General features: G+C 32.4%; 3 protein-coding genes across 3 annotated transcripts; 1 reads left to right on the top strand and 2 right to left on the bottom strand.

Annotated features, from left to right (window-relative positions):
• Positions 1-234: 234 nt before the first annotated feature.
• STE20 (mitogen-activated protein kinase kinase kinase kinase STE20) lies at positions 235-3,810 on the top strand (the record flags this gene model as incomplete). The annotated part of the gene is made up of 1 exon (XM_046079107.1): positions 235-3,810. The coding sequence occupies one exon, from the start codon at positions 235-237 to the stop codon at positions 3,808-3,810; it is 3,576 nt and encodes a 1,191-aa protein (XP_045933750.1).
• A 219-nt stretch (positions 3,811-4,029) lies between these two features.
• MIF2 (Mif2p) lies at positions 4,030-6,438 on the bottom strand (the record flags this gene model as incomplete). The annotated part of the gene is made up of 1 exon (XM_046079106.1): positions 4,030-6,438. One exon carries the CDS (start codon positions 6,436-6,438, stop codon positions 4,030-4,032), a length of 2,409 nt encoding a protein of 802 aa, XP_045933751.1.
• Positions 6,439-6,887: 449 nt separating this feature from the next.
• On the bottom strand, positions 6,888-8,333 carry CUE2 (Cue2p; the record flags this gene model as incomplete). Its single annotated transcript, XM_046079105.1, has 1 exon — positions 6,888-8,333. One exon carries the CDS (start codon positions 8,331-8,333, stop codon positions 6,888-6,890), a length of 1,446 nt encoding a protein of 481 aa, XP_045933752.1.
• Positions 8,334-11,481: the final 3,148 nt, after the last annotated feature.

Genomic DNA, 11,481 nt, shown 5'->3' on the forward strand with positions numbered 1-11,481 from the left:
AGTTTCAAGAAACAACCTGTTCTTACATTACAATATTAATATTTCATTCCAAAATTCTTTAATTGTTTGCCTTTCTATTAGTGACTAATTTCTAGAATACATCTAAGAAAAAAGAAAAAAAAAAGGATATACAAAAAAATTAATAAATAAAGGTACATCACGGGAAACTTATTTAAACTGTTTGAATAACCTGAATATAAAATAAAAGAGCAGTACAGTACTAATACAAAACAGATGAGCTATAATAACAACAAAAGCCAAGAGGAATTAGGACTTCCTCGTGCTACAGCCAGTTTAAATGTTAAAGGTCTGAAACATAGTCAAAATAATAGTAATTTAAATTCTACATCAGTACAGCTTGCTTACAAAACTATGGATCCAGGGAGACAAACAGCCGCTAACGATAACAATGATATATTGGTTGACGAACCTAAAAGTAACAGTAATAGTGCTATTAGTGTTAATAATGTATCCAGTGGAAGTTCCGGTAAGATTGTTCATAGTAGTAACAATAAAAACAATAAAAATAGTAGGACTAGTAAAATCAGTGCATCCCTAGACGAGCCGATTCAATTTACAAGGGTTTCCTCATCTTCTCTATTAAGTTCAAGTTCTTATGATTCTGAACTTGATGATACTCCTGAAATTTTGAATAGGAATGGTAACAAGCAACTTAGACAAAGTGTAGATAGTAACAACCTGTCGTTTTTGCCAATCAACAATAGTAATACTAATGTTGCGTTTAACATCACGGAACAATCAACAATAATAGAAACGAATAGATCGTCTATAGAGGGATCCTTAAGAACATCAAATAAGAACAATATTCCCAACAATCAGTTTGATCAGGAAACAGAAGCTGATGGAATAAATGTGGATTTTCTTGTTGAAACTTTGGATGGTTTAAATGAAGTTACTAGTCCCCTTGATGAGGATGATTGTTCCATCAAACAACGAATAAGCACACCGGAAAAGAAATCGGGAAATAATACCACTAAAAACAAGAACTCAACTTTCTATGACTCGCCATTAAATGAAATTTTATCGTCAAGTGAAAGTTTTAATGGGCTGGATAATACCACTACCAATCACTCTAAAGACTCTTTTAAAAGGAAAAAGGAGAAGCTCACTAATAAAGATGTTTTGGCCGAAAAAAGTGGCAGGAATAGTACAAGTAGTAGATCTAGTGGCGGAAAGAACCCTAAGACAACTTCCTCGGCATATAATCATTCACCCACAACAATACTAACGAAAACCCCGTTAGTAAATCAGAGTTCCGGGTTTAGGAAGAGCTGTCAAGAGTTCAATGGTCATCAGAATCCGAATTTAACCCCAACGCCTAAAAATGGAATTTCTCCGTCTACGTATTTTAGATCTACTTCTTCGCCATCTCCGTTCAATTCTGTGAGAAAAAACAGTACTAACGGTGGAAATTCAAATAATATTAACCACAATTCATCAAGGCAGGTTTCCTCTTCATCTGTTTCTTCTTCTTTGAATAGTCCTTCTTCAAAGTCCAATTCATTTAACACGAGCTTTGGGACTTTGAATAATAGCAATAGTAGTAGTAATAATAATAATAATAATAATAATAATAATAGTAGTAGTAGTAGGAAAAGCAGTCATAGTAAAAAAAATAGTATTATAAACAACACCAGTAATATAAATAATGGAAGTATGGGTAGTGGCATTAATTCAACAAGTAGCAAAGTTAAGGGCGTTTTTAGTTCTTTTGTCAGTAACATGAAAAGAAATTCAGGTAGTAATAATAGTAGTAATAATAGTAGTTACAATGGTAGCAATAATAATAATAATAGTAATAATAGTAATAATAATTCACAGAATGGCGGCAATAATGAGAAACGAAGAGGTAGCGGATTAAAGATATCTGGACCTTATAATGCCAAGCATGTTCACCATGTTGGTGTTGATGACAAAACAGGGGAATACACAGGCTTACCTGATGAATGGGAAAGACTCTTAACATCTAGTGGTATTACTAAGAAAGAACAAGAGCAAAATCCTCAGGCAGTAATGGATATTGTTAAATTCTACCAAGATGTTACAGAAAATAGCGGCGATGACAAAGTTATTAAAACATTTGATGTAAATCATATTGGTACTAAAACCCAAGATAAAATCCCTACCGCAAAACCATTATATTCGAAGAAAGCTACCAACGGTACATTTGAGAATAAACTAAAAACCCCCGAGCACAAGACATTTAAAACTTCATCGCCATTAAAATCTACATTATTGCAGCAACAACAGAATCATTCTAGTTCATCCCCTTCTCTGTTGAAAAATGAAGAAAGTATTAGTATGCACAGTAGTAAATTTATTCCATCCAGACCCGCACCAAAGCCACCATCTAGCGCACATCCTCCAGCTTCAGTTACATCTCCGTTAACCAATATCCCCAAAATGTCAACCCGTTCAAGCTCCTCAAATCAGCTAGTAGATTTGATTAGTGTTTCAAGAAATGGCAGTCTGAAGCAAACCTCCGGCTCCTATGATACGAGACTAGATATACCTGGTACCGGTTCAAACATATCGCCCATAAACAATAATCATAATATTCTACCTCCTAAGGTTGAGAACACCATTACAGAGCTAAAAGAGTTGAAACTCGTCCAAGAACATAAAAAGGTATTTTCTGATCAACGATTAGTCACTCCAGAAAGTTCGCCTTCAAAGCCAGCGACTGACGGCTCTACTATTACGCCAAAAGTTGTACAAGAACTCAAGCAACAAAAACACTTAACGCCACCTATTCCAAAAGTTGATGCCACTACATTGTTATCTGTAAATGAACAAGATGCTATATTAGCTGCTAAAAGGGAAGCCAAGGCAAAATCTGCGGAAAGAAAGAGAAGACAGAAAGAAAAGAAGGATAAAGAAGTGTATTCCAAATTACTTGACATTTGTTCGGATGGTGATCCAAGTACAATGTATAAGGGTTTAATAAAAGTTGGTCAAGGTGCCTCTGGCGGTGTTTATACTGCTTATGAAGTTGGTACAAATGCTTCGGTTGCCATCAAACAAATGAATTTAGAAAAACAACCAAAGAAAGATTTAATAATCAATGAAATTATTGTGATGAAGCAGAGCAAACATGGCAATATCGTTAATTTTATTGACTCTTATTTATTAAAGGGAGAATTGTGGGTTATTATGGAATATATGGAAGGTGGCTCTTTAACTGATGTGGTGACGCATTGTATATTAACAGAAGGCCAGATTGGTGCTGTTTCGAGGGAAACTCTAAAGGGATTGGAATTTTTGCATTCAAAAGGTGTTATTCATAGAGATATCAAGTCCGACAATATTCTATTGAGTATGAATGGTGATATTAAATTGACGGACTTTGGTTTTTGTGCACAAATTAATGAAAGCAACTTGAAAAGAACCACTATGGTTGGTACCCCTTACTGGATGGCACCTGAAGTTGTTTCTAGAAAAGAGTATGGTCCAAAAGTTGATATATGGTCTTTAGGTATTATGATTATAGAAATGATTGATGGTGAACCACCATATTTGAACGAAACTCCCTTAAGAGCTTTATATTTGATTGCTACCAATGGTACACCTAAGTTGAAGGACCCTGAAAGCATTAGCCAGGATTTGACTGCATTTTTAGGCTGGTGTCTTCAAGTTGATCCAGAAAAAAGAGCTACTGCGGGTGAACTATTAAATGATCTTTTCATTACAGATAAAGCAGATAATAATAAGTCTCTAGCTCCATTAGTTAAATTAGCCCGTATGAAGAAAATCCAAGAAACTTTAGACGATGATGAAACTGAAAATTGAAACACTAGACTTGGTGCTGTAAAATAAAAATTCAACTGGTTAAAAAAGAGAAAGTGAGGAGGGGGAAGGGGTTAGATATAATAACTTAACTACGGATAAATATGATTATTTAAGCATAATATATTTAAATTTATTGTTAAAATTTTCTTAACAAAAAAAAAAAAAAAAAAAAAAAAAAAAAACCAGGTTAAATCTATCATTAAAGGTAAACAAAATAATTCAAATACTAGATAAACTTGAAGAATTAGAAGTTTTTTCTTTTTCTTCCATGCTATCGTCATCTTGTACAAATAAATTCTCTTCCTTCTTTTTATCACTTTCCAAAAATGTATCTGTGGTATTTTTTCCGTCTTTTTGCTCTATGCTTGGAATACTATTATTTTTTCCTTTATTATTTGAAATATCTATGTTTTCCGGTTTGTCAGGAACAGTAACCTGTACAAAAAATAGTTTTACCTCATTATAGCCTTTATTTTCGAAAGCATAATTATTGTATGCTGGTACTTGAAAGGAACTCCCAGCTGTACAGACAAACTTATTCTCATATAATGTGACTTCTAGTATCCCTTGCACCACATAAAATGTTAATGCTGTATTATAAGAATTAGTGGGTGCCTTTTTGCCGTGCATAATGGGTAACTTTAACACTCCGCTAGCAAAAAGCTCTTTGTGTTTATCAAACATTACAGATAATGAGAAATTATCCTCATCAGACGCTTCTACCTCTTCAGTTTGTGCTCTGTTTGGAGCAAAAGCAATAATTTCATCTTCCTCAACCGTAGCTGGTGCATTAGCTACATCTTGGTTACCTGGGTCTTTGGTAACTTTGACGACAGTTGATTCTAATAACCCATACTTTATCCATTTCGAATTGGGGAAATCTCCCTCGTTTACTTGTCTAAGAATCTCTTTGTTTACCTCCTCGGCACGATTATTTAACATATTTTTCTTTGGTCTACCTCTACGTTTCCCATTAGATGTTGAATTATTATTTCCACTAATAGACACGTTGTTATTACTTAATAAGTTCCTTTTCCTCCTTTGTTTTCTCATTAGTTCCTCTTCATCAGTATCATCATCAGGATCCTTTCTTATAACGTCAGCTATTTCTAAAACTGGCTTTTCAGGGTTTCTCTTGTAAACAATTTTTTCATTCCTCCAGTAATCTAGAGTAGGGACGCGTATTCTGGTGGATCTTCTTAGTCCAAGTGGACGTTCCATGCTGGTTTCTTCTTCCGATTCAAACTCTTTTTGTTGACCCAATATAAATTCTTCATCATCTGGATCATCGTTTTTGTTAGTCCTTGCAGCACTAGTATTTTCTTTAGATAACCTAGGGTCTACTCTTTTATTTAATTCCAAACTGGAATCGCTATCAAATTCAGCCATATCTTCGGCACCAGTATTATTAGCGTAAGACTGCCTCTGCGTTAAATTTTTTTCCATATTGCTTTCACTACCTTGCGGTATGTCTTTTAAAAGTTCTTCTTCTTCTTCCTCTTCTTCATAATCTTCTTCTTCATAATCTTCATCTTGCTCCTCAGGTTCCGGAATCAGCTCATTAGTATCATCATTATCAAAATCATAATCTTCATCTTCATCATCACTTTCTTCTTCACGGATATCTTCAACCAAAATATTCTGTGACGTATGCACTTCTGAAATATCATTCCCTGTCTCATTGTCATCAATTAAATCTGGAACAGTACCATACAAGTCTGTTGCTTTAGGTTTTTTTCTTGGTGGTGTTAAGGAAATAGAGATATCATCAACTTCTCTATTAAGATTATTCATATAGCTCACGTCTAGGTTAGAAGGCATTTCTTTGGGTAATTTCTCTCCTAGTTCCTCTGTAGGTTGTTCTGGTTCTTCCATGTTAAAATCTGGTTCATTATAAATACCATTATTGCTATCATTATTATTGGGATTTTGATCGGTATAGCTTCCCACTTCTTGACCATATGAATCAATATCTGTCACAAAATTCGACTCATGGACGTTTCTTTGGTATCGCATTTCCTGCTTTTTTGTCTTCTGACTTTCTTCTTCCTCTTCTCCTTCTTCTTCTTCTTCTTCTTCTTCTTCCCATTCGTCTAAAACTCTTGTGTTTAAATTAGATCCCGTTTGGTCTAATCCCGTTAACAGTGTCGGTGGGTTAGAATATTGAGAAGAAGTCAATGTATTTTGAGTATTTGCAAAAATTTGTGGTTTAGGTTCTCCTATGATTCTAGTTTGATTCTGGAAATTTGTTGGCAATTGTTGTTGAGTTGAAGAGGAACCTGCAAAAACAGGAATATTATATAATTGGGGTGCTGGCGGTGGAAGGGGTATCTGCTGAGAGGAGCTAAATATATTATTCCCATTTATGCTATGTTGAGGAGGTAATTTTTGTTGACGAGGAGCTAAATTTATATTGTTATTAAATGGATTAGCGCCGGGTGTATTTTGTTGAGTTTTCAATCTTTTATCATTATTACCACTGTCCTTATTATCATAATGAAAAAATGATATATTATCATCTGTAAAGAAATCATCGATATTTTCCATGCTAAATTCATCTTTTGGTAAACTTTCCCTTGCTTTTATTCCCATCTTACGGGATCTAATACCCAAATCCATATAATTCATTATTAACCTTTTTTTTTTTTTTTTCTCCTCCTCCCTCTTTTAAACCTGTACTTTTTATTTACCTTTTGATGAGCCTAAATGATTGCCCTATTGGTTTTAATGGAAATTAATAATCAATATGTATCGAGACAACTTTGCCATTAAACTTTGGTCTATACTAGTTGAAAATAATAACTTCATCAAGTATAAACAAGATCTTTTTTTCCTCTAAACAAAAAAATATAAAAAAAAGTATAAAATTAGAAATAAACACGAAAAAATATCGCTCAAATTTTTTTTTTTATTTTTTTCATTTTGCGTGGTTGTTCAGTATCATTTCTTAAACAGTATACGCGTTAAGATGTTTTTATATCATTAAAAAAAAAAAATAAAAGAAAGAAAATAAAAATGGTCATACTTATAATCTTGCTTTCTGTTTTAGGTTATTTAATTACTTTAATTTGCTTTTATCACATAGGTGCTTTTTTTTTTCTTCTGCCATCAACAATATAATAAGAAGGTCCATCTTCAAAAACATATCCATTAGTGTTTAAATATTTCTGCACTTTAATTTTAATAATCGGCCTTCCTCCAATACTGTGAAGTCCACGACCAGTAACAATCGTTAGTGGATTCACATATTGGACCTTATTTAGAGATAAGTTACATTTGTCTAGTTCCCTCTGTGTCATTTCTTCATTCCACCACATCTCCAAAGCTATTTCCAGAATTGACAGAGTCTCCTCTGATGTAAATGAATGGAAATCTAGCTTGAATGTGTCAAACATGGTCTCAAGCATTTTTTTAGCTTTTAAATAATCTTCGCGTGAACGAAATGCGCTAAAAGATAATTTATTCATTGAGGTGTTAATATTATTAATACAAGCATGATTCTCTTGCATTGGTATATCCCTAAAAGGTGGTTCACTTTTTCTTTTATAATTGCTCGGCGTAAACACCAAACCACTATGCCCCTCATGTATTTTAAAAGTTAAAGCTGCCGCTTTTTCATCGATTAAGAATTTGCATAATAAAATAGTTTTATCCACATCTCCATTATAGAATTCTAAAGCTTTTCTCAAAAAATTACGATTGATTGTTTTCAAAACCGGATTTCCATTTAATATTTCTTCTAGTTCGATGGCTTGGCTTGTAGTAGCAGAATATCTATAGGCAGAAAAGGGGTTGTCTTTTTTTGGTACTTGGGTCATGGACAATGGCTTAAGTATTTGGTTATCAGAGAAGTTTATAGCTTTATAAGAATATCCATTAGCCGACTGCACCTTTCCACCTTTAATTCTAGACATCGGAGGTGAAGAATTAATAGGGATATTGTTGTTATTATTGTTTAATGAAACTGCATTTAGATTATTTCCAGTATATTCTTTATAATTCTCTATAATGGATATAATAGCATTTGCTGTGCTAAAATTTGATTTAAAATAAGCATTTCTCGCCAGAGTTTCCGGAATTCCAGTCAAATCCATAATTTTGTTTATATTTTTCGTAGTTTTAGACCACTGGTCTTTGGTCTCCTCAATAGTTGGTTTATTTTTGATGGCTTTTTGAATTTCTTGTTGCTCTTTGATATCTTGATTGGATAATGCTTCATAGTTTAAAAGCAGCGGTATAACTTTTTCTATGTCGTTTTTCTCTTGTAAAAGGATGTTGTTGATGAAATTCCGTGATAACTTAGGAAACATTTCAGATAACTTATCTGGTACTTTTATTTCTTCCTTTTCATACTGCTGATCAACCGGTTCTTCAACAACTTGGTTTCCGCTTAATAACATTGAGCAAGCTAATTCTAAATTTTGATCAGCATCGTTTAAAGTCCTTGTTAACACATCCAAATGCATGCTAGGAAAAAGCTCGGCCAATGTTAAAATGGTGGTTTCATTTGCTTTTTTATTCATTACTTGTTGTGTATTAATCTCTTATACTATGTGTATTTTTATTTTTGTTTCTGTTTTTTTTTTTTTTTTTTTTTTTTTTTTTTTTTTTTTGTCGAGTGTTTCATAAAAAAAAAAAAAATGACATTCTAAGAGGGAATAAACCCCACTTATACCCCTTCTTTGTGAATTTAGAAGTAGATTATAATATTTATAGTCAATAGAAAGTCTATTATTACTGGAATCTTAACGCTATAAATACATGTGCATATTTAATTTCGAATTAAATAAATGTTAAAGCATGTTAATCAAATATATTGGGGAAAAAAAAAAAAATAAAAAGGGAAAAAGATTCGAACTATGCTGGGACATATATTCGACGTATAGAGTGCAGTCTTATTACAAACAGTGATCAAATACAATAATTAAACAAATACTTTATCAGTAAATATATATAAACCAATTAATAACTGGTCTAAAAGCATGGCAAGCATATTGTCCAAAGAAAAGAAAAAAACATACATGCATATGTTATATATATGTAGATGTAAAAGTAACAATATCAAAAACTTTAATTTGATGCCATAAACAAAATAATTACCCGCAATAAAAATTCACTCCTAGTTAATGACTATTATTGTTTTGCCCAAAATCTAGAGGGAAGGGGGGGGGGGTGGAATTGTTCCAATAATTTTATTGTGTAGTGCGCCATATATCATTTGATAAGAAATGAAAAGAAATGGTTGTTCTTGTGTTCTATTTTCTCTAAAACATATCACATGGTGGTGATTCAAAAGTAGACATCACTTCTTAAGACCCATTTGACACCATTTTTGACTAATTCTGCTTCATGTAGTAAACAATCATCACCATGCTTATGTAATAAAGCTAATCCAGGTAATGGATGAACTTTTTCCATTACGTGACGACTCATGGATGAATAAAATACAGTATCCCCACCGAGTAACTGATCGCCACCAGATAAGTAAATCAATAAAGTCCACTTGGTTTCGCCATTGATCTTGTTATTGCCGTTTCGAAAAGTAGTAATTTTAACTGAATCATCATAATGTTTGCCAAAGTAATGACCCTTGGTATATCTATAGTATCTTAGGTGAGGATTCAACCCTTTAGCAAGTCTAAAATTTAAGCCTTCTATAATATATTCATTCGTAAATAAAATACCTCGTAAGTATTTCCAAAGTTCATCGGCTACTGTTTCATCAAATATTTCAAATCTACCATTAAATCTTTCGGCGTAGTCTTTTGTCCCTTTTTGATGAAATACTTGTATAAACTCATCATTACATTTATTTTCAGAGGAACTACTCTTTTCATTCTGTCCTTGTAATGAGTTGATTAGTTTGCTACATAAATCTTTATTAATAAAATTTGGTATTAGTATGAGTTTGTTTTCAAACGTAACTTCAGGATATGGTACATAATCAAATGGTTTCTTATTATAAGTAAGAATTGGTGATTTTATTGGTAATTGTGATAGCTCATCCGGGAAACGATACCCAACTGATGGTGATTTTTGCGTGGCTATAGCATTGGCACTTTTACTCACCTTGAGCTTTTTTTTACCCATTTTTATTCCTAGTGCTATACTTTTTCCTTTTTGTTTGTTTGTTTGTTTGTTTGTTTTTTTAGGGACTTGTTTAAGTATTATAAAAACTAATTTGGTTATATCTTTTGAGTAGTTTCTATACTATTATTTTCTAAACCAAAAAAAAAAAAATGAAAAGGAAAAAAAAAAAAAAAAAAAAAAAAAAAAAAAAAAAAAAAAAAAAAACATTAAAAAGACAAATATTAACAATTACATGATATGATCCAAATATATGACCATAAAATGTGGTAAAAATGTATATATAACTGTGATTCTTATAAATATGTGAGTGTGCTTATTTATTAAACCTTGCATTTTCTACCAATTTATTTATAAAACTTTTATAGTACGCTGGTCCGTGGCCATGGCATACCTCATGACCTTTCAATTCAGACATAATATAATATATATCAAATGTCGAATTGGAATTATTGTCACTAGTACCGCTGTTACAAACACTTTGGTTCATTTCATATTCATTTAATAAGTCATTCAAATATTCCCAAGTGGCAGGAACAATCAACAGTTCTTCCTGGCCTTGATTGATATCATATTTTAATGTTTTCAATTCGTTGACTGTATCAACATGGTGCTTATCTAAATCCACCAAGTACTCACTAAATTCGTTTTTGGAAGGAAAAGTAAATTTGGCATGCTTATGATCTAACAAAAGACTAGATTTTAAAGGATCTCCTCCGCTTTCTAGTAGTAATTTATTTTCAATACTTATTTCTAAGCTTTTTTTTTTAGTTCCTCCATTTCCTGTAGTAAACTTTCTCTGTGATGTTCTGATTCTTTTAGTTTAATTTCTAGTTCCTTTAATTTTGCCTCTTTTCTTTCTCTAAACGCTTTTTGTGCGGTTCTGTTTTGTTCTTTTTTCCTTCTTTTTAATATTTCATCTGACAATACATTTTGATCACCATTCCCGGAATTGTTGCTGTTAGGTGTTATTGCTTCGGTAATATGCTCCCCACCTTTTAGTTTATAAAACTGGGGATTTTGATTAGGTGATTCATAAATATGGCTTTGAGTAGGATGATATGGAGTATTGTTGTTGTTACTAGAAATGTTATCAAGGTTGGAATTAGAAACAATGTTAGTACCAGTACCGCTATTTTCTCTTGATATTCTTAATACATTTAAATCCTCTTGTGAATACAAATCTTTTGAGTTCAAATGTCTCTGAGTTTCCGCAAAAAGTTGTGTATACTGTTTCTTATTTTCAGTTCCACTGTTAATGCTACTGTTACTTCCGATAGGAGAAGAAAATTGGTGATTAACACCAGCATTAGGATGGCTTCCGTTATTGTTATTCAAACTATTATTGTTTTTAGGAATCATGTTGTTTGTGTATGAATAAAGTAAGTCATGTGAATTGACTATTGGTTCAGCTTCCGAATTAATATCACTCACTAAATTGTTCCCATCATATGTCCTTTTTATACGGTTTATTTCATAATCCTGAGAAATGCGGTTGTCGTATTTGAATACAGAGGCACTATTACAGTCAATAGCTGAAGTATGATAAAAGTTATCTACTGGATCCAATATATTGGAAATAAT

Source organism: Saccharomycodes ludwigii, chromosome V (assembly GCF_020623625.1).
Source record: "Saccharomycodes ludwigii strain NBRC 1722 chromosome V, whole genome shotgun sequence".
NCBI lineage: Eukaryota > Fungi > Ascomycota > Saccharomycetes > Saccharomycodales > Saccharomycodaceae > Saccharomycodes > Saccharomycodes ludwigii.